Source organism: Gasterosteus aculeatus, chromosome 4 (assembly GCF_964276395.1).
Source record: "Gasterosteus aculeatus chromosome 4, fGasAcu3.hap1.1, whole genome shotgun sequence".
Lineage (NCBI taxonomy): Eukaryota > Metazoa > Chordata > Actinopteri > Perciformes > Gasterosteidae > Gasterosteus > Gasterosteus aculeatus.
In genome coordinates this window covers 16,578,293-16,601,966 of record NC_135691.1, presented here as the reverse complement: position 1 = coordinate 16,601,966, position 23,674 = coordinate 16,578,293, and the positions used below count along the sequence as shown (strand labels likewise).

Genomic DNA, 23,674 nt, shown 5'->3' with positions numbered 1-23,674 from the left:
GAAACCTCACATAGAACAAGTAGCTGAGCATTGAATTGGCCCGCAGGCTGTCGTTAATACGGATGAGGTTCCACTGACCTTCGATCACTTGCGTTCTAAGCTGTACAGCAGCGCTGCGTAGTGAGTGTGAGCAGTGGATGACAACCGGACGCGTGCGACGGGTTTGTCAGGTGCCACAAAATTAGCGGCGTATAACCCGCAGCGGCTTCTTTATCATTTAACATTTTTTCGATTTAGTAGATGCGGCGTATAAAATGTGCATGTTTGTGGTTCTGAACCATCTGTTTCCACAGTAACTGCGTATATTGGCCATTAAATTGTTGCACACATTAGTATTTAACACTCGAATTCTAGTTATTTGGTTATGTCTTATTTTTTCTATGATGTCAAAATCATAATGTATCCACAAAACCAAGCTTATGCACAATTATCTGCAAAACTAATAAAATTCCCATCAGCTACAGTACTATTCAAATGTTGAATTGAATGAGAGACTATTCACTATGTACACCATTGTTCCGTGGGTAGGGACTCTTGTCTATTTAATAACAGGAAAGTCATATTAAATCAAGCAATTGTTCAATTAGGAGACCAGAATCAGCCTCACACATGCAAAAAGCTATTTAACATTGATAAATGTCCAGTACTGCCTAACTACAGAGAGGGGGGCTTTTATGGCTGTTTAGAGGGAAATCTGTTTCAAGTTCCTCTTACTATCTTTGATAAATCTTGAAGAGTTTATATTTGTCCAACCTGCAGCTGCACTGAAGCAAGTCGCTGGCTTTACAATTAATTTAAGTTCACACGGTGTATAACAAAAGGCTTCATGTGACGCACAGCCCCTCCGCGTTTAGTGCACCTTAGAGAATCTGTGTGTCCTTGACCTCCACATTAGATAATGAAAAATCATGAAATCCCAATCCTTGAAGATTGATGCTTCTTTTCAGTGTGCGCGCTTAATCTTTTTAGCACCGTCTATATGTAATAGCTGTTAACGTTATCCAAAAAGAGAGAGGAAATCGACCATCCTGCAGCTGTTGAGCGTAGTCATTTTTCATTCTGCAGACTGTATCTTGGCACAGAGTTATCTCCTTCTAACCCCCGTCAGGAGATAATGAGTGTGCAGGGCTGTACGCAGTTCTCCTGTCTAGTTTTCCTGACCTCCCCTTCATCCACCTACACTACCTGGCCTCCCCTAACCTTTCCTGTTCTCGTCGGCAGTCTCTCCTGCTCGCTGGCCTAATTAAAAGCTCCACCTCTCGCCCTCACGCACTCAAAGACACCTGACTAAAGCCACGCAGGAGCCCCCGGCTCCTTTTGACGAACTGGATGATTGACAAGGGTTGGTGTCGCCCCCGTCCTTCAGCCTTTTCTTCACGCCTCAACAGGTGCATCATTACGGCGCTCCGCCTCGGGGATGTATGTTAGAGTGAGTCCACAGTGTGAATCACCTGCCAAAGTTTTTATGTGTAGCAAAGACACGCTGTGATCTCAGGTGCTGTGTTTTCTATTCTATTTACGTTTAACTTCCATCCGCTGACTTGTCAATTCATGCTCTTTTTTTGTTTGGTACTTTTTAACAATCGCAAGGTTCAACTTGTCTTTGTGTCGGATAGAGTAATTTATTTGGAATAAAATTAATGTATTGTGTAAAGAACACAAATGTGCTGATTGTTTAAATGCTGTAATATTTTCCATTCACACCATGGAGTTGAATGTAAAAAGGAACGGCTTTGAACACGACCCCCGGGTCCCCCCTCGCCTTCGCTTTGTGCCAGCTAATTGCACTGTTGCATCTTTCAAAATGGCTAATGGGGCTGAGAACAGCTCACTTGAAACGGTTCACACTTTAAAGAGTTACTTGGATTGATGTCACTGTGGATACAGTTTCTCTTTTCCTCTCTTTCTCTCACACACACACACACACACACACACACACACACACACAGCCTTCCTTCTGGCATAATCTGGGACAGGGACCTAAAAATAGAAAATTGACCGAGCGAATGTACTGTATTTTATATTTACTCAATGATGACTGATCAACAATTAGGACCTGAGCGCAACATAAAAAGGAAGCAAATCATATCGTCTATGTTCCAAGAGGAAGTAGCTGAGCATCGAAGCAGTTTACGTCTCTATAAGTCTGCTGTTCAATTTAGCATTTATGACACATTTTCAACCAAACGTAGCATTTACAATGTTTGTGTTTTCAAACAATGTTTTTCTTTTTTTCAACTCTGTGACACATACACACAAAACACGACCCATTTCAACATGTTCTGCTTTATTTAGAAAGTTTCTGTTTCAAAATTTAAAAATATTCATGCATAGCGCTTACCTGCTTAAAAAATGGAAATTTATTCAAACTCGTCTCAAAACACCTGAAAAGTCCCTTCCCTCCCCAGAGACACGCGCGCGCACACACACGTACACACACACACACACACACACACACACACACACACACACACACACACAGATGCTTAGACAGGCACACTCAGGGGTAAGCCCTTATAACCCTGTTTCAAAGGCAATTCTGTTTTGTGGTAACATTTAACAAATCCTTATTCTCCATTGACTTGTTCCAGAATTGTTCATAGGAAGGCTTTAGTGTGTTCTTCATCTCTAAACATTCCACTGTTAAAAAAAGGAAAAAAAGACTGATTTCAATGTAGCACTTAAAGGTGAGAAAAAAAATAAAAAATGCGTCAGCACACACCGACAGTGGAGCAATTTGACAGAATATATTACATTGAAAATGCAACGGTGTTTTCACCTCCCTGACAATGGAAAAGCCAACTCTGCTTTGTGGTTGACAATATTCAAAATTTGAAAATAAATATGCAACAGCAAAAGTATAGGTTAAAATGCACAATTAAAGTAAAAAATATAAATTAAAGTGGATTTATTTTTTAATTTTCAAAATTTCAAAAACATCCATCCATCCATTTTCAACCGCTTATCCGGGGTCGGGTCGCCGGGGCAACAGCTCCAGCAGGGGACCCCAAACTTCCCTTTCCTGGGCCACATTTACCAGCTCTGACTGGGGGGTCCCAAGGCGTTCCCAGGCCAGTGCAGAGATACAATCTCTCCACCTAGTCCTGGGTCATCCCCGGGGCCTCTTCCCAGTTGGCCGTGCCTGGAACGCCTCCCTAGGGAGGCGCCCAGGGGGCATCCTCACCAGATGCCCAAACCACCTCAACTGGCTCCTTTTGACGCAAAGGAGCAGCGGCTCTACTCCGAGCTCCTCGCGAATGGCTGAGCTTCTCACCCTATCCCTAAGGGAGACGCCAGCCACTCTCCTGAGGAAACCCGTTTCGGCCACTTGTACCCGTGACCTAGTTCTTTCGGTCATGACCCATCCTTCATGACCATAGGTGAGGGTAGGAACGAAGATTGACCGTTAGATCGAGAGCTTTGCCTTCCGGCTCAGCTCTCTTTTCGTCACAACGGTGCGGTAAAGCGAGTGCAATACCGCCTCCGCAGCTCCGATTCTCCGGCCAAACTCACACTCCATCTTCCCCTCACTTGTAAACAAGACCCCAAGGTACGTGAACTCCTTCACTTGGGGTAAGGACACATTCCCTACCTGGAGTAGGCAATCCATCGGTTTCCTTCTGAGACCCATGGCCTCAGATTTAGAGGTGCTACTCCTCATCCCGATCGCTTCACACTCGACTGCGAAACGCTCCAGTGAGAGTTGGAGGTCACAGACGGAAGATACCATCAGGACCACCAGCGATGAGATCTGCAGCCCCCCGAACTGTAGACCCTCCTCCCCTGTTTTCAAAAACAGTCAACATTTAATTCTCAAACACTTTTACACGGTTCACAATATTCAATTAAAATGCGTAAATGTAAAGAAAGGCATTTCACCCAGACCAAATATTTCAATGCTGTCATTGTTTTCCCAAATAAATAATTTCCAGGTCTAGCGAACCTCTCCGGTGATGTCATCAGGAGTACGTACGCTGGTTCTATTGATGGACCACACGTTTCACTGTTCATCCCTGAAGCACATCAGGCCGTGTGTTGCATTGTGTCAAAAGTGCACCTACTATAATAAACTTGGTAGTAGCCAACTTATGGAAATGGCATTTTGTAAATGCACTCTGCATTGAAGGTGCATATAATTATGAAAAATTTAAGTGTATATATATGTATGTGTGTATATATGTATGTGTGTGTATATATGTATGTGTGTGTATATATGTATGTGTGTGTATATATGTATGTGTGTGTATATATGTATGTGTGTGTATATATGTATGTGTGTGTATATGTGTGTATGTGTGTATATGTGTGTGTGTGTGTATATATGTATGTGTGTGTATATGTGTGTGTGTGTGTGTGTGTGTGTGTGTGTGTATATGTGTGTGTGTGTGTGTATGTGTGTGTGTGTGTGTGTGTGTGTATATGTGTGTGTGTGTGTGTGTGTGTGTGTGTGTGTATGTGTATATGTATGTATATGTGTGTATGTGTATATGTATGTATATGTGTGTATGTGTATATGTATGTATATGTGTGTATGTATGTATATGTATGTAATGTGTATATGTATATGTAAGTTGGAATTAAAAATGTTATTCTGGACTCGCTCCTTCCTTCTCCATATTCTGCCAAGTCCTTCTGTATTGATCCACTGGTTTGTGGCGTGAGATGTTTTGTCTGAGGCCATTGTTTCAAAGTCTGCTACTTTTGTACGAGTAGCATTTCAATTGTTGTGACTTCGCCGTGGCCTTATTTATCCCCCAGTAAGACCGAGTCTCAGACAAAGTGAGTTTGTAGTCAGCCGCTTCAACTCTTTCCTGTGGCAGCGTCTCACTTGTTTGGGCTGATTTACTGTCGGTGTTCGCCCCATGCAGGGGATTGATGGAGGGGATGCACCAAGCATGTTGACGGGATTGGACACGGTCTCACCTTTTCTTACTCACTTGCTTGAACACCGGGGCTTGTTTCCAAGGTAACATGAAATCCAGGCGGCTCCTCTTTACCACAGTCTGTCAAGCTACACTTTTCTGTCTACATCACAAAGCCCAGCAAACAGGATCCGATTGGTTCAGCGGATCAGGTTTTCTAAGAATCTGAGTGAGAAGATCTGTTCGCAGAGTCTCTAGGGACATCAATCATTCCTGCGGTTGCAAAATTGTGGGAAAACTCGAGATGGAAAATATTCATGGATGGTAATGACAGGGAAAAATAAAGGAAACCTAAAAAAAAAAAAAACTTACCATTTCATCCAGTAAACGGCAAATTTGTCAAATACATACAATATGAAATATGCGTCGGAGTGAGTGAGCTGCCTAGAAAGATAACCATGAAAATGTGGCCCATCAATATGTGCAGTCATGGGCGATGTGAATGAATGAGACCCAATGCTGTTTACTAACACTGTACAGCCTCTCGTACCTTATTGCTTCATTATTGACCTGCCTAGTTTCATTAATCTCTAGAAAGACTTTCACGTTTCAGGGCCTTAGTTCTCAAATCCACAAAAAGAGAGAAGCCTTCTTAGGATTGTTCCTTGTGATAAATAAACAAGTACGACCTTTTCTTTGTGATGCTTCTGGAACGAGACGCGGTCTGCAGTGACTTCAGGGTTTGTCCGGTGGTCTGAACAACAGCATGCTGGAGGACTTTAACTCCTAAATACAAGAATGACAATGTATGCGGGAGGGCCACTGGGATTGTTGTTCAATACTGATGACTTCACACTGAAATCCTCTTTAGTCTAGAACAAAATCTCCCTTTTTGAACTTTTGCATATCGCCTCCAAGCCCTCGCACCACACACACACAAATAGGAACGCTGCGTTATTAACTCTGCATCAACCTTCGTCCCTGCTGCTCCGCTAACTGCTTCTATTAGCTCACTTACATCTCCCAATTGGAAAGCCATGCATTTATTATTAATCCGTCCTTCAAGGGGACAGGATTAGAGGACGGGGACATGGGGGTCTTGTTCCGTGTTGTTGCAGTCTCTGCTGTTTGTTAGAGTTTGATGGCAACGGATTGCGTAATCCGTCCCTGAGCTACATGATTAAGTAAAGGCTGAAAAAGTTGAGCAATCTGATTGGTGCAGAGCTGTGTGATATACTGTAATCAGGAGACACTTGAAGTGACTGCAGCCACTTTGCGGAGGGCTGGCGAGGGGGGGGCTGCTATTAGGGGAAACGGCATGAAGCTCCGATCGCCTTTGCGGCTCAAACAAGGAGGGCTTGTGCTTTTCTGCATCGAAAATGTCAACGCAAACAAGATTCCTTTCAGCGTTTCCTCTCTGCTTATTGCCTCCGATTAATGTTCATTAGCCCTGTGGTCTTTGAGTGAAGGATACAGGCTTCGGAGGGGGGGGGGGGGGTTTAACGTTATGCATATACATCACACGTGATTTCCTGTAGTTGTAAGAGAAAAATGCGCTTTAAGTGTGTGACACAACACTCTTTGTTAAGTACAACCGTGACAGACGTGACTATTTTGCTCGCCAGGATTATCCCCTTTTCCTTTGCACAAAGTAACGATAAACGCATTCGCTGGCCCTTTGTGAGGGGAGGGGTGAATAATGAATGAGTAGTGCCGCATGGAGCACATTACTCTGCCCCTTCGCTCCGTGGGAACAGGTTTCCATAAAACACACCGATTAACAATACATGTCCAATACTCTCTCAACTCCTCAGGGTCCGCTATTATCCTGTAACACTTCCGACTTCTTCAAGTGTCCCTCTGCTGTGCGTGAGCCTTGTGAGGAGAAGATGCGTGTTCGTGAAGTCATGCAGAAGTCTGCACATTTTTTAAAATGCGTACATTTATTTTGAGCAGTCAGCATTTGAAAATATCACCAGAAGCTACTTGAATGCATGTATTTAATGTAAGAATGTCGGGTATTCTATGGGGTGCTGTCCGCTCCGTCCGTTGTTGCGCGAATGGATCGACAGTAAAATGGACTCGTCCATTCAAAGGCCCAACGCAAGGACGATGTTGTGGACTTTTCTGTTGCTTAGGTATGTTGGTAAGCTGTTGTTTCTTGGGGACGGAGGGGGGGAAGAAGCCCGTATTCTTATCCTCTCACGGACGAGAGGCGCTCCTGTTTGGGTGTAGGAGGCCCAAAGGTGGAGAGCCTGACTCCTTCATCCTATCGTTCAACGGAGCCAAACCGGAAAGAGAAAAGAAACCTCGTGTCGTCTCCCAGCGCAGAGCACAGGGACCCCGGGTTCTCTGTGGCTTGACCAATCAGATCTCAGGGCTGAGTTTCACCAGTAGAGAGATATCGCACAACTTCTTGTGTTTTTTTGTCCTGTAGCAGAACTGGAGGCCAAAACTTGTTTCTTCCCAAGGTGGGAGCACAACAAGAGCTTAAGCTGAATGGCTAAAAGGGAAATTGGCTTCATAGACAAAAACACTTTTCCTTTAAAGCTTCAATTTGGGACTTTTTGGCAATTATTGAAAGTGATTTTTGTGGAGTGAGCCTTTTAGAAGGAGAGGATCCATTATAGAAATTCCGAGCTTACACAGCTTACATCTGCCTAGCCATTCAGGGTTGAACCTCCTGCTTTTCTGAACTTATGTTAATTGAAAAGCAATTTTGTTTTTTGGTACTAACCATCTAGAGCTAAGGGACCAGGTACAGTCATCAGTCGGTATGAATGCTTCCCAGTACGGTGTCTAACTTGGGTTGTTCTTTACTCGCATTGATAAAATCAACTAGTTAGTAAGTTGTATTGCTTTATTTACTCATAATCATTCAGAGCGTGAGCGCGTCGTCACCCCTGTTGCGCGTTTGGACCTCTTAAAGCGGCGTACTTTTAACATGGATCTGAACTATAAGAACGGACATTCCCTTCGAAGTAGTGTTGTCATTACACGTTTGTAACTTTCACAATAACTGAACTGTCTTCAGTCTGAACCTAAGATGTGGCGTAGTGACGGTACCGTGCATATAGAGACCAAATTAATAATTAACATATAAAAACGTAACGCCTTGTCCTCAGAATTCCAGCGTAATGGAATTGGATTGCATGTTAGCTGATGGCTGGCTGGTTGATAATGCATGTGTATACAGTTTTTATTAGCTATCAGTTCAACTAATACTCAGTTTCCAGTTTATTTCAGTTTATGTTCAACTGCATATTTTGAGTTGTTCGTTTCTCTTCTCCAAATGCAGTCTCACACACGCGAGTGTGTAAACGGCAACATGAAACATAATTAGCTATTTAGATATTGTTATCTGTAGTTATTACATATTGATCAACTTGTAAATCCGTTCGAGACCGACCGGAGGTTCAAATGCTTTGGTTTGATTTGATGCTACCTTTTTGTTTTCTATCGACTCGTCATTATGAAAAAGTAGTATTTAAAAATGTGATAACTACTTACTATACTTCCTTTGCACACTGAAACGTGACTGCCATGCACACTCTAAGATGTCAAATTGGGTCGTTTTCTACTTCCTGTTGCAATGTTTGTGAATGCAGTCACTGACAGGAAGTCATTTTGGACCAATGCTGTTGCCCTAGCAACCAAATGGCAATGAAAAGGAATATACACAATTCATCAAGTGAAATACACCCAATAAGTGTGCATGTCCTCCCTATGAAAGCAGACCTATTAGTCCCAGTAATACCCGGAATGCCGTGAAACATGTTCTGTCACCCCCACGACATGCGGCCCACTGGGACCTGCTGTACAGCCCCGATGCATTAAAGGAAGAGAGGAAAAACAAGCTCTATGTTTTCGGTTAGTGCGACTGTGTTAATACATGCAAAACTAGGCTCTGCCAAGGAAAACGGTGTATGACGTCCAGAGGGAGGCCGATGCCTCATCACTAGGCCACATTATACTCGCAGGAACTAATTCAAAGAAAGACTAAGAGAATATAATAAAAGATTTTTTTACTTGAGAGACTCTTTTTCAAAAATAAGTTCTGATATCTTTATCAGCTGAAAAAAAGGGTGAATAACAGGGTCCTCAAGTTATATGGATGCCGAAAATACAACCGACAAAGTGATGGGTGTGAAAGTCTGTTTTCCTCCGGCGACTCATTCTGTCTTCCAGTCTCCCACCTTTAATTATTAATGTTACATTGACACGCCGCATACTGAATGAAAGAAGGGTTATGAGTTGCAGAAATATCAGGAAACCTGTTTAACAAGAGACCGGGTTAGGAAATGAATGGGAGTAGTGCGCTTTGAAGATGTATTATAACAAAGGGTCTGATGATGCAGCTGTGCAGCATTTTACACTGAATATTATTATTATTTTCAGTAGTAAAAGAAAACGATAAAAGTCGCCCAAAATGTGTCTACAAATCATAGTTAACAAATGGGACTTATTGCTTTGAGATTTTGCTCTCCACTTCCCATATCTGGTGTTACTGATGCTGATTCCTTTGTTCTCACAGTTTCTCTTTCCACAAGGAAATTACTATCACCTCCACAGACACTGACTTTCTTTCCTCTATTCAAAGCTGCTTGTATTCCAGCATTTGATTTATTAAGATTGTTCTTTTGATTCCGTTAATTGTACTGTAATCAATCATTGTATAAAGTCGGAATTCAGTTATTCTCCTCACACCTGATACAGCCGGTCTGCTCAGAGCCCCTCACCGCAATTACTTGAATATTAGACAAGGAGTTTTCTGGAGGAAAATCAATTCTTGCTTTAGAAGAGAGAAAAAAAGTGACCCTTGCTGTAATCTTTCTCCTCCAGGGGAACCGTGGAGGCGCGCTTTGTCTACGTCTTCATCCTGGGCATCCTCTTCACCGGCACCAAAGACCTGCTGCGGTCGCAGATCGTCACAGCCGACGCCGAGCTGAAGAGCCGGGGGTTATGGGAGATTTACAGCGGCTTGGTGTTGTTGGTTTCGCTGCTGTTTCGCGCTCACAACCTGCCGGTCCTGTGCTGCTGCCTGTTGATCCAGACCTTAATGGCTCAGTTCATCTGGAAGAGGCTCCACTACGACGCGGCCCAAACCACCATCATGCACTACTGGTTTGGTCAGGCCTTCTTTTACTTTCAGGTGAGCATCCGTAATGACGCCAGTGGCATCGGGGCCATAAAGCTATGCAGGATGTGTATTTTAAATGACGTGACTCATAACCTTACTAAATATGGAGCAAATCCGGAATCAACTTTTGCCATTAAGCGATTATAAATCCTTGACCTTTGTGACAAATCGCGACCATTACACAAATTTGTTTGTGCTGACACCATTTCCGCACCTTCCTCACCTGATTGTAAGAGATCTTTTACATAAGTAAGAGATCTAATTTAATGCCGGGACACAAGAGCGTAGCGACATGTAGGAAATCAGCGATGCTCAAGTGTGAGATGCTGTAATGGCAGCAGTTCTAACAACAAAGAGTGTTTGTGTGTGTATTTTATTTCTTCCGTCCGGCGCCGCCTCGAAGGCCAGCTGGACTGGCATCTTCCTGTGGAGGTGTGCGTCAGGAGCTCTGAATGTTCCTCACAGGCGGATGAAATACCGGTCTCATGATTTAACCTCCACCCAGGACGGATATGTGATTAGCAAATGTTTACTTCTGTCAACAAACAACTCGTACATCGCTAACAGTTTAATAAGCGTCTTCGCCCTGCGGTCGTTAACGGCGTGATGGGCTCGAGATTAAAACACCACCAGACAATTTTGAAGCGCCGAGGCGTGTACTTACAGATCTTTTGACTAAGGCCGTTCTCCAAAAAGCTGTAGTCAATATGGATCTGTAAGGCGCAGACGTCTGATTTAACTGTGCCTGCCTGTGTTGGATTTGAATGTAATCAGTGAGAACACCTACAGGCTTTACTGTAAATATGGGCAGAAAACTGCTGTTTTAAAGTCTGGCAGCTGAACGCAAAAGAGGATTATGGGAAATCTTTCAGGTAACCTCAGGCGCATACATTGCTAGCGTCACAAAAACCAGCTGAACAGCATCGCGTGTCTCCCGGTGGAGGTTTTGGGGGGAGGGTGGGGGGGCTCTTCCTGTGGATATCTCTCCGTCCCAAAACCAGGCGGTCGGTAGCTAGCAAGGAGAGTTTCGTTCTCCACGAATGAGCCACTCTGTGTGGCCACATGAGCGGGGGCGAGTCACCCCGCTGGTGTGAATTCAGAAATGTCCGTATAAACATCTGAATCATCACGAGCGGCGCTCCATACATTCGAGTGCAACGTCTAAAATACCCATGCAGCCTCCAACCTGCTCACCGATGTTCACGGCGCGTCTGCTTGGAGCGGAGACAGCTGTTGATGTTTCCCCCCCCTGTGTGATCAGGGATGTGTGCACAGGCGCCAACTAAACCGCAGTTTGATGTGCGGCCGCCAGCGGCTCATTCAAACTGGATCAACAAAGATCTCCTTGATCTCTGTTGATCACGGCACCCGTCGCCGTGCATGTTGCATGCCGCTAATTGTGAAACGGGTGGAAAGCGAGAAATGTGCCGATTTTGTAGGTTCAAAGATGCGACGGCGTTTCTCAGAGGTGCTGATCAACGTCTCGGGTGGATAGATTGCTGTGGAGGCTGCGAGGCGCGAGCAAGGCTCACCGGGGGAGGTTTCAATAACCCGAATGTGCCGACCAGAAATCTGATTAAGCACCTGAGCGGCACAAATGTGAGCATGGATTCCTCTGTGAGAAAAGCGTTTTACAGCGAACAGTTGTAGAGAAACCCTCAAGTAATCTAATAATAACCAGCTGACTTATTAGCATTTATTCTACACTGGCTGAAGACAGACAACCTTGTATTTTGAAATTCTTTTATTTAAAAAGAAAAAAGACCATTATGATTCTCTCATCACAGGTAAGTCCTTAAAATGTTTCTTCATGTCCTCCCCCCACAGTAGTACTACATTCAACACCGGTATATTTCTGTTTGTAAATGTCGAAAAGTTCACTAATCGGGGAAGGAAAAGCAGCGCGTGTGCTGTAGCCTCTAACGAGAGACCACATGCCGACGGTCAGCTGCGCTCGCTGTGTCGGTCGCCGTCTGGAAAACACAAGCGACAACTGCGCCAGAAGCTCAGAGCAATGATGATGATGATGATGATGAAGCAAAGGGGTCTGAAGCGGATCTGCATGTTGTTGTTTTGTTTTTTTGTCCGTGCGCAGCCTGCGTCATTCCTGTAATGCTAAAACAAGACCGAATAATGCTAAAGTAAGATATATTTTGTGCCCCTGCAGGGCAATTCCAACAACATCGCCACCGTGGACATCTCCGTCGGCTTCGTGGGACTGGAGAGCTACGTGGAGGCTCCTGCCGTCTTCCTGACGGCGCTCAGTACCTACGCGGGGCCGCTGCTCTGGGACTGTCACCTCGTCTGCTACCTCAGCTCGGAGAGAGGCCGGTAAGACGTCTCCAAGGGGCCAACTCATTAACTCGACAGAAACAAAAAAGTATTGTGTATTTGATTAAACAAAAGCAGGTTGGAACCTGGTTTGTAGCTGCACCGTGAATTGGTCAATGTGCCACAATGATTGAAAGTCAAACTATTCCTCACTCAAATGTTTACAATCCACTGCTTTTAAGCCATTTAAAAACTGGTGTTCATCATTGAGACGTATTAATAGTAAAGGATTTTTATTAGCGTTGTTCTGCGGTCCGATACCCAGTCAGCCACTAGTTGAGGAAAACTAAATCAACGGACAAATAGGACAAAAAAGTAGCGCCATGGTGCCACATAGCTCTCGTGCCCGTCGGTCTCCATGTGAGAGAGAAGCTGGCTGCTAGCCGTAAGTCAGCGACTGAAAAAACACTGTCAGTACTGTAGATAGTCAGAAATAAGATCTGGTTTATTATCCATTCATAAGGACACGTTCGGATCGAGTGGGGCAGTTGCTTGAGATCATCTGACCCGCATTTCATTTCAACATCCCGCTCTTTGTGACTACAACTTCTACAACGTCGCCTGCGTCTCTTTTTCTCAATCGTCTCCCTCTGAATCCTCCCTGTGGCTGCGATGGCATCGGTGTGTAGAAATACTGTGTTAATGGGTCTACCCGTGGCACCAGGGAGGGTATCAACAGATGCATGTAAATAGCTTAACCCGCATAAGACCTGAACTGGAGAGTAGCAGTGTGTGTGTGTGTGTGTGTGTGTGTGTGTGTGTGTGTGTGTGTGTGTGTGTGTGTGTGTGTGTGTGTGTGTGTGTGTGTGTGTGTGTGTGTGTGTGTGTGTGTGTGTGTGTGTGTGTGTGTGTGTGTGTGTGTGTGTGGGAATGCAGCCAATAGCTACAGCTTCCCTTCAGCACAGAGCGGAGTGATGGGGTCCGTATCCGGGCAACAGCTGCCCCGCCGATGGAGCCAGAACTTGAACGCTGTTTCCGATTAAAAGATTACTTTATTTCATGAAAGGTGTTCACTCGCCTGTGTTCTTTAAAAAGTTAGTTATATAAATCAATGGATATTTATGAAGCTGCAGCTGCGTATTTAAAAAAAAAAAGAAAGAAAAAAAACTCAATTTCATGCAAAAGAGAGCTTTGCTGAAGTGAAACATTTCCCCGATTCAGCCGGTCTGATTTAAAAAGCCAAACCTTTACTCATCTTAAAGCTTTTTGTGCTGCGAGCAGTAGAGCCCGAGGACGGTGAGTTTGGTTTGACTAACACGTCGGACCCGAGCACCTCCTGATTGGCTGGACAATAGATTTAGATGAAATGCCTTCAGAGGACGGCTCTGTGAAGTCAGTGAACTCTCAACCTTTCATTCAGCATTACAATGAAGAAGAAAAAGGCAAGACTGCCGTCAAGACCTCTCCAGGTGCTTCCAAGGTGAACGTAATGTGCCCGAGGTTTCTGAAATGGGAGTAAAGCAGATCCGAGGTCAGTTTTCCTGACTGAAAGGATTCAGGCCAACTGCACATTACATCCCATAATTCCGTGGTGCTTTCTACAGAAGCTCCACCTGTATTATGCACTCGCAGCGAGATGATTTAAACGTACACATTAGGAATTCACCCTGCACCATCAGCAAGCCGACCACGAGGCGAATGCTGGAAGACAGACTTTGATCAATAGCGTTTTTTGGGCGGGCCTCCGTCCACGCAGTCAAACTCCAATTAAGGCCAAGAGAATGTTTTCATTGTTTCACTGCATAACAACTGTAAATCTTCAAAACTGGCCAATCAACACCACTTTACTTAATTAATATCATTAAAACTGTCGTTGAAAGATTCATCTTGACATAAATAAATGCAATGCAGTGAAGGGCAACGTCGCTTTCCATCAAACTTTAACTTTACTGTTTTTTGTATGTGCGGGAAGGTGCGATTTCCGTCCTCAATCACGGCTTCATTTATGCTTCATTTGGCTCCTTTTACACTGTGTTCCTTTTCGCATTCAATACTGCAAAAAAAAATATATTTTAAGGTCTGCGAAGGCCTTGATTGTTGTTTTTTCTTCAGTTCAGTAATGTTGTCATAAGAATAGTTTCTTTTCTAACCACACCGTGGATAAACTACATCAGGTCAAAGCTGAGCTTGATGAGCATCTTTATCGCCTCCTTCAGCTGCAGACAGAGGTTACAGCTCCTGAGCTGGCGCAAGAAGTACAACCCCAGGACTTCTGATGTCAAAATGTCAAAGGAGTTGGCGTTATTCAGCTCGAAGCATTTAATACTAATCAACTTCATCTTTCGCAAATTGTTTAATTCAGAACACCAAAGACCACATTCAGTTGCATTTCGGAGTTGTAGGATCCAGTGTGTTTGGGGCTTGGACCAATTCCAAGCAATTGTATTTCTTTGTCACTTTTTTATTGAATTTGTCCCCCAAAGTATGACTGACAGCAGTCTGACTCACTCGGCCCAATGATGGCTGATATGTGACCCCAAACCAAAAGAACACATGTCATTGTGCAAGTTGGTGATCAAATGTTATTGAGTAGTTTTTGACTGATGAGGCTGTTCTCCTGTGTGTATTAAGAATCTGTGTGTGTGTGTGTGTGTGTGTGTGTGTGTGTGTGTGTGTGTGTGTGTGTGTGTGTGTGTGTGTGTGTGTGTGTGTGTGTGTGTGTGTGTGTGTGTGTGTGTGTGTGTGTGTGTGTGTGTGCGCGCGCGTGCGCATAAACTGGTCATCTTCCCTCGTCTCCTACCGCCCTTGTCTTGGGAGACGGTTAGAAGTTCCTCCCCCCCAGCTGGTCCTCTGCCGGTTTTTACTTGTGCCCGTCTTTCACAGCGTCAGAAAAGAGGTCTGTGTGTGTGTGTGTGTGTGTGTGTGTGTGTGTGTGTGTGTGTGTGTGTGTGTGTGTGTGTGTGTGTGTGTGTGTGTGTGTGTGTGTGTGTGTGTGTGTGTGTGTGTGTGTGTGTGTGTGCTCACTGCTTCCCTTCCTTCCTCCCACTGTGCAGGTTTTTAAAGTTGAGCTTCTACATGATAAGATGCCAGCAGTCTGTATTACTGTGAGAAGATGACTGGGGTCCTTCTCGAGGCTACATTACAAAACGCCGTGCTCTCGTCCCCTCTCAGCAGGAGCCCGGTTGCGGTCGGCCATGGCTGCTACTGCTTGGCCCTGCTGCGCTCGGTGCCGGCTGCCGCCTACATTGTGCTGGTGACGGGGCTGCGCTACCATCTCTTCATATGGAGCGTCTTTTCTCCCAAACTGCTGTACGAGTCCATGCACCTGCTGCTAACCGCGGGAGTCTGTCTCTTCTTCATCACCATGGAGCAGAGCCCCGGGTCCAGTAAGTCGTAAGGGGGAAGGGGAGGAGAAGGGCGGGGCACACAGACGCTGAGCCTCCCTGAGGGGGAGTCAAAGGGACTCCGTTGTGCCTCAGTACTGTGTGTGAGACTGATGCACGGCCACATGCTTTCCCTCGCTGCGTCGAAGGCTCGACGGAGGCTCCCCTCCTTCGCCCGCCGTAGGTTTGGTTTGCAGCAAATACCGTGAGAATGCACAGTCTATTTAAATATGTAATTCTTTCCAAGGATTGAATACACGACAGAAAACAATGTTTATCTACGTATACATACGGCACATTGCCTTAGGGACCGCTGTGCAGATGTCTACTTTTTGGGAGAACATCAGGTGTCCACAAGGAGCCATGTTTAATAACATCAACATCTCATCTATAAAATGATGAAGTAAGACTAAAATCGCACCGTCAAAATCGCAGCATCCAACACTGAATGTCAGTGGCGTCTGCCAGACCCAGAGTGTGTTCAAGGGGGTTAAAACGGGGGGGGGGGGAGGGTTTCTCTTCCAAAACTTTTTATTGTGGTGGTGAAAAATCTGTTTTGTTGTCCTTTTTCCTTATGATGTAATATTCTCACCAGCCGCGACGGCATGTTGAAGCTGTTGTTTCCACCTAGCGTGTGTGTGTGTGTGTGTGTGTGTGTGTGTGTGTGTGTGTGTGTGTGTGTGTGTCATCGTGGTTGGATGTGGTCCTGGAGACACTCCCAAGGAAGACGTTTGCTCCTCCAGGAGTTTCTAAGTCAGTGGACTTGAACGTGCAAGTCTGAAAACTTGACGGGTGCATAGTTGATATTAAAAGTGAAGATCAAGTAGATAGTAGCCCCTTGTCATTTTCTCCAGCTCTAACCGCGATCTATTTTATTCAGTAGCAACTTCAGTGTCTTTGCGAGCATTACTTCATTCCAGCACCCTTATGCAGCGTAACGTCAGCTAGACGTCTGGAGCCCATCAGCAGCACCAGACACACTGTTCCTTTGCTTGTTTCTACACTGAAAGTGTTTATCTGGGTGTTCCTCAATAATAATCTGGCTACAGTTATGTTACATTACAGTTGCATGTAGGAAAACATTGTCAACCATTGTATTCCATAAAACTGGCCAGTGTTAAACCACGGCCGTGAATACATTTGTAATCATCTACTGTTCATCTAACTTCACAGAATATGTGAACACATTCAGTTTTTTTCTTTTCCCCACACTGCTCAATAGAAAATACATTTTTTACACGATAGGACGACACAACTCATTGTGGTTAGACAACGGTCTGCATAATTCCCTGCTTTACGTTCCCTCATATGCAGCAGGCATCTTTTTGTCAATGCATCACAACGTGGACGTAGAGGTCATACAACTCACCGCAGACTTCGCTCACCAAAGTAAAGCTTGCGCGCTGGGCTGTCGTCCAAACCAAGCGTGTGGAGCCAAAGAGAGCTGGCGGTGTGTTGCTGCTCTGGTACTATATAGTGTCGCTTGGCCTCTATTTCGAAAGTCAAATAAGGACATGGCAAAAAGCAGCAGTACCTGTTGATGCAAGTCTCCAATACGTCAAAACCACAACTGCTTCTGTGACATGTTGTTTATTCACGTACTTTGTTTCATAAATCAGGACCACGGCGTTTTATTGCAGTGGGGCATTACAAAATAAAAGCAAAGTTTTAATGAGTTATGAGGGACTGTGGACGACTTCAGAGGCGCCTCCTGATATTGACCCGGCCATTCTTTCATCAATTACCCTTGGAGAAGGAAAAAAAATGAGAAACCAGTGTGCAACTTTTCATCCCCAAGGCAAAAAGAAAAGGGAACTGTAACAATCCCGCCCCAACACTTGTCACTCAGCTTGATGAACTGTCTACCTTGATACAGCGTGTCGCCCCGGGCTAAGATCACCGACTTCCCTCCCGAGGTGTCATAGGAGCAGGTGCCGAGCTGAGGAAGGAAACGTGTTTTTATTAAATAAGAAAAAGCAATGCCGACAAACCAGAGTGCATTTGATCTGATGTGAGACGAGCTCCGCGCTTTGTTTTGGCCTCGATGCCGCCGCCTCCTACAGGAAGTGGAATTTAAATGTCCCAAACAGCATTGACAAGTCAGGAGTGACGGGAGGGTTTGCATCAGAGTACCATGCACGTGGACTCTGAGTTTAGCTGCTTTGCATCAGAAGCAGGACTCTTGAGTTGTCAAGTGCCTTTGCTTCTCTTCGGCTGAATGACGAGTCGCTCGCAGACGCTACTAATCTGTAATAATCTGTCTGTGTTCACGATGCTTCACATCACAATGTCTGCAAATCTTCAGCTAATGTTTAACCCACAGAATAGCGTCACTGTGGATAAGACGAGGTACGGTGCCACGCACACATTATGAGGTCTGTTGTGCGTGTTTTTGGGGGGGGGGGGGGCGTCATCACTATATTAGTGATGTTCAGAGGCTGCAGCACGTTGTCTCAGATGTGTGCGGGGCGGACGCGAGTGACGTCGGAGCTGTGCAGTGCTCTGTCTATTTGTTATAGTGCTGAAGAGGAAGTGTTGGCCAGAGACTCATCAGCCGTCTTGCACTAAAGGGGAGACCTGCGACACCACTTTGGTTCCGCGAGGTTTGAGAAACTCCTGAAGTCCTTTTGGGGCTCTGAGTTGACATCATTACTGGGATTGTTTGTCTTGGCGTTGACTGCGGCCAGCAATTTCATTTGGGGTTTTTGGGGCTTTCTGCTGATGAAGTTTGTGTCTACAAGCTGTGATTTTTTTCTTGTTCCTCTTCTTTCTTTGCTGTTGTCTTTGTACATTTATATTTGGGGTCTATTAATTCTAAACAAATTGAAAAACTTGAAACTTGAAATACAACGAGTTCTTGAAGCAGGTTTACTTTGTCTTCCTTGTGGACCTGTGTGTGGAACATGACTGCACCAGTGCAAGAAGAAGCCTCCGAGCAGCTTCGCACCAATCTGATGGGACGACACTTTCCTTGTGGAATCGCTCCTCTGTATCCAGATACCTACCGGGCCATGAAATGGATCAGAATAATTGAAGTGTCCACACGGTTGGAAGCATTTTGCAGATGAGCGAGCAATGCTGTGGGGACTGTTTGTTTGTTGTTTCTGAACCTCCATCTTTGTAGAAATTAGTGCAGCTCACAGCCGCTTTTTTGTTTCACAAGATTCTTTTCAAACTGTCAAACTGTTATTCCGGTAACATCCCACTTGCTTTAATGTCGTTCAAACTGTGAAATCCATCCTGTGTGTCTTTATTTATGCGGCTCTGTTTGTCTGCTCTTAAGCTGAATTCTGTTCCTTTTTACTTTGATTTCTGTATCTTCTTGCATTATTTATGTCTTTACTAGTTAAATAAAGGATTTACAACACTGTACGATTATACTTTTCCATGTGATTTTTGTCCGACCGCACAATATTTTTCTCAGCCCGATTTAGGTTGAACATCTGCAAGCAGACGTTCTGATGTAAACGTGTGCACGCTCCTGAGGCAAACGTGATGCACCGTCCGTTACATCGTCTTCCTGCAGCCTCCGGAGGACGAATGACGTATGAGGCCCTTCTCACTGGAGTTTTTCCTGTTAAAGTTTCCCACTGACTTAATGAGACACCGAACCATCTGTTAAAGTGCACCTAGAGTAGCTTATGTGTGGCAGGAGGAGGATGGTCATTTAGCCTCATTCTACCTGCGTCCCACCCACTAAATAATAATTGTATGTCTTCAGGAGCTCGACTGCAATGCACAAGGTGAGAAGAAGTAAGAAAAGGTGGGATCCCTCACAGATGTGTGCAGAATGAATAACGTATACCACTTACAATATGCCAAAAGCATGTGACGGAAACATTTTACGTTTCCCTTCAGTGCTTTTACTGTCTTCTAACATGTATGTCTTATAACATGTATGCTTCAAGTGTTACCTTTTCCCATTTCCTCGTCCTTCTCCATTCCCTGTAGCTCCTCTGGGAGATCCTGAAGCTACAAAGGCTCAAAAGGGCAATTTGTAACCCCTCCCAGTCCGACATGTCCAGCAAGCATCCTGGCCAGGTGCCCCCACCTCTGGTCCTTATCACCGCAAACGGGGCAGCCATGTGTCCCCCAACAGGACACCCTTCCCTCTCCGCAGCAAAGTCCCGGGGAAAAAAGCTTCTTCACGAGGGGTCCGACGGCCCGCCCAAAGTGCTCGCCAATGCCACCCAGCAGCTCCAAGAGTTTGTTAGGCCCGAGGAGCTGAGTGTCACTGAGTAAACCCGTAGGTTTCCTGGCACGAGGCACACCTGTAAATCAGTTTATGTTCAAACACAGCGGTTGTTTATAAGAACCCTCCATGGCTACCACGGAGGTACAAGTGCCCTGAATCCGCCGAAGCGAGTCGTTCATCCAGTCCCAACCTTCAGGGCTGTTCCCAAAGCAACCGCAGGGTCGTGGGACCCGGAGACCAGTCCCAGCCCTCTTTCACACCAGCTGTCACATTCTGATGACTGGTGTTTCACTCAATGGCCTCTCCTTCTCTGGGGCTTTTGAATAAAAGTTTTTAATGTGATATGACCCCCTGTTGCACAATATCACTCCAACACCAGCGCAAAGTATTTGGTCACGACTTTGCTTCAGGTGGACTGGTCGGTTGCTGGATCGTGGAAAACATTGAAGCGCCTCAAGGGAAATTGATTAAGTCACGATGGAAACAGAGTTCACCGTTCTGTCTGATATCAGACATCGCAGAAGAGCATATGTAGACATCACGTGTTACTCCTTGTTTGGGTCGGTTTCATAACATAGCTTAGTCATTCAATGAATCCAGTCACCCGTACTGAATGGGATTGTTTTCAAGCTCCACTGTTTGCTCCCACATTGCAGTTCTGCCCAAATTCTTAATTAGGTGGGGGTTCCTCCATTGTAGATGAAACTATATGCTCCCGACCAAGATAAAACATGATGATGCCCCTCCTTAGTTTCCCCTTAAGCATCTTTACTGGGGGGTTTCTTGGATGCCTTTGCAGAATAGTGGAGAAAACACTAAATATAACCGCAGCAACATGATGCCGTACCCCCGAGGTGCCCCACCGCCTGTATCTGGTGTCCTTTTTTGATTTGTTTTTTCCGGCCCCGCCCCTTAAACGGTCCAAATCTCCACCTTCTCGGCATGTATGCCGTCGGAGTACATATCTGAAGCATGTTGATTTCGTATGTGCTCCTCATTTCATGTGACTTAAGCACCTACTGGCTTCCCAAACTAGTCCGAGCAATGGGACAGCTGCCGAAGCAAATGTGTGCCCCTGAGTTGTAGCTTTCCCTGTGAAAGCGACTCTACCTCAGCTGCACCGCGCCACTCTTCTGATAAGTGGCAGATGGCAGCAAGCCAAAGAGGTTCCTGCAAGTTTGGAGCTGGCTCCCTCTGCAAAGCAGGAGCTATTGATTGACACGCGAGTCGGTCTGAGGATGCAGACGCTGCCAGGGCTCCCCCTTCTCCCCCTCATCTCTCCCACACTTTGTGTTTCCAGCTCCTGGGAGGAATTCAGCTCTCCAAAACTCTGCTCATTTGTCAAGAAGCCCGGAGGGAAACACTTGCTTTTTGCATGAAATTACTACTGGCCTGACTTACACAGCAGTAAAGCTGCTCGTTACCCCGCCGTGAAGTACATCCTACACTTTTATTTGTAAATAGATTATGTGGTTGGGTTACAGCTAAATATAGACTGGGCTGTCATCTGAGTAGTGTTAAACTCCACCTCCTGCTCAGAATATTATAGCGATGTTAAGAGAAATGTGTCGAATGTTGTGTGGTCTAAAGGGGGACTTGAGAATAACTTTTACCTGAAACTAAGAATAATTGGGTTTTTGTTCGCTTACCATGAGCCTTCATGCCGACATGTGTTCTTACTTTACGTGAAGCTTGTGAGTGGACTCGGAGTTGTGATTGTCTAAATCTGCCAGTGGATATTTTAACATCCACATTTGTATCATGACATGACGATTTTTGTGTGTTCTATGCCCTCACAGTGCTGACAGCACAGCGTCAGTCTCAGGGAATAAGAGCTGAGAATGAACTGTATGACAACCACCACGTGGTGCACACTGGGATACAAACACCTGGCACACCTGTGTGATCAACCACCTGCGAATGGGATTCCAGCGCATCTAGAAACGTAGTTATCTGCAAAAAAAGTGAAAATACAGGACGCGCATAGTTCTGATGTTGGACAGACCTGAAACTCCTGCCATGGTGCTTTTTTGTAGTTCTCGCTTTTGCTCCTGAAGAGCAGAAAATAAAAATCCGAAACTTCAAAACTCTTCAAAGCGGGTACAAAGGAGAGAATCAAGCTTTCCAGAGACTGGCACAAGCGAGTCTAATGCCCTGGAAGCGCGCACAAAGGTAATGAACCATATTTCTGACAGGAAAAGCTCAGTGTTGGCTTTTAAAAGCCACTGGAGCTTTTCCAGACACAACTTTCCCTGGCAACTGCACACTGACAAATGGAAATCTGTCTAATGAAAGGCTTTTAGAGGATATTGATTTTTTTTTTTTGTTGTTTCATAAGTTTGCCGGGCAATTTTGTCCTTGACATACATTCAGGCAAGTAAGCAGGACATTGTAAAACAAGATGTCTGTATCTCTCTTTGCAACTATTTCTCTCTGCGTGAGCGTCTGCAAAGCCAGAGCTACAGCATTAAAACATGATTATCCTTGTTAATGAGCCAATTGTCTTGAGTCTAAAGTAGCGGCAAAGACATTTTTGAGCCCCCTTTGTCGCCTCGAGCTCCGTTTACTCATCTCCTGATGTGCGCTCCTGTCCACGTACATCATTCATCCAGATATCTGCAGTGTAATCACTTGTGCAGATCCCTCCCTTATATTCCTCAGAGGGAGGATTTATACTTTGTGTGACCAGAGCTAGAAGATGTCATTACACTAATGCAGCACTGCTATCCACAAGATGAGACACCGGGGGGATAAAAACGCTCCAGAACCACGGACCACGGACAACTTAAGATAATAAACATGCCCTGCATAACAAAACGACATATATTTGCTTTTTATAAACATGCAGGTACTGATCAGTATGACTCTGGAGCAGCAGGTTTCTTTGATATAATACAAAGCACTTTGGGAGCAGTCGTCAAAGGTACACTTCATACACCGGTGGAAGGAATCACACAGGCACACAGCAGTTTTGGGAATACAATCAAAGTTTGTGGTTGATTCCCATAAACTGGTCCGAACGGACTTCGCACATAGATCTCTTCATGTAGGATCGTAATGGCCATCAGAAGCAAACACTGGCCACGCTGTGTGAACTCGAATCAGTCTCAGCCAACTCCCCCGGATGAATACAGATGTGCTCGGTCATGTAGTGACCAGGTTTTCCATTTTTTTTTAACGACCAGCTGGATCCACTTTGTCATTTCATAATTTTGTCTGGTGGAGCTGATATTTAAACAAGCAACACAGTGAAAGTGAACATGAGAAAAAGAAAAAATAAATTTGTCCCTTTACTAAAGAAAAGCAAAGAAATTATATTTTAGACAGAAATTTCCATAATGAGAAGAAAGGTTTAATGTGCCACAATGTCAATAAAAACAAATTATTTTGTTGTTTCATACCAGCCTTTGTGGCCTACGAAAAACGTGTTTCCCTCTGAGTTGTAGTAGAAATAGTACCATCAAATATACAGTCTCAAGTCAATTTTAACTTCATTATCAATTTTCCTGAAAGGAGGTGCAGCTCACTGTAAACACTAAATCATATCTGACTATTGAATACACATATTTATTGTTTGTTGAAATCAAACCTTCACGTGAGAAGAATTTCTCTACAACCCATGATTTATTTACTCGCCTTAAACAGCCTTAAAATAGTTTTCAAAATGTCCCAAATACTTAAAATGCCCTTGAAAACTAGAATGTTGTTCAGTCGCCTTCCAAACCATGTAAATCAAGTCCGTTGTGATGGCAGCATCTCCTGCATGTCGTTAAAAGTGCCATAATCAAATAATGTAGGGCTGTGAACGGAAATGTTAAAGTGC

The 23,674-nt window shown here is 44.8% G+C and overlaps 1 protein-coding gene and 1 long non-coding RNA gene across 3 annotated transcripts in view; one reads left to right on the top strand and one right to left on the bottom strand.

Moving 5' to 3' along the window:
* pigg (phosphatidylinositol glycan anchor biosynthesis class G (EMM blood group)) overlaps positions 1 to 19,028 on the top strand; it is a 47,059-nt gene extending 28,031 nt beyond the window's left edge. The window contains exons 11-13 of one of the 2 annotated variants that reach the window (XM_040172684.2): positions 9,705 to 10,014; positions 12,170 to 12,333; positions 15,448 to 19,028. In XM_040172684.2, coding sequence (XP_040028618.2) covers positions 9,705 to 10,014; positions 12,170 to 12,333; positions 15,448 to 15,670 — 697 coding nt within the window. In that variant the 3' untranslated portion in view covers positions 15,671 to 19,028. Of the gene's footprint in view, positions 1 to 9,704; positions 10,015 to 12,169; positions 12,334 to 15,444 lie in introns of both variants that reach the window. The other variant, XM_040172683.2, reaches the window with a different exon arrangement.
* LOC144406236 (uncharacterized) lies at positions 17,149 to 20,148 on the bottom strand. Its single transcript, XR_013467437.1, has 3 exons — positions 19,571 to 20,148; positions 17,523 to 17,595; positions 17,149 to 17,402 (listed from the first exon to the last, which is right to left on the bottom strand). It is a non-coding gene; the product is annotated as an uncharacterized LOC144406236 (long non-coding RNA).
* Between the last annotated feature and the right edge of the window lie 3,526 nt (positions 20,149 to 23,674).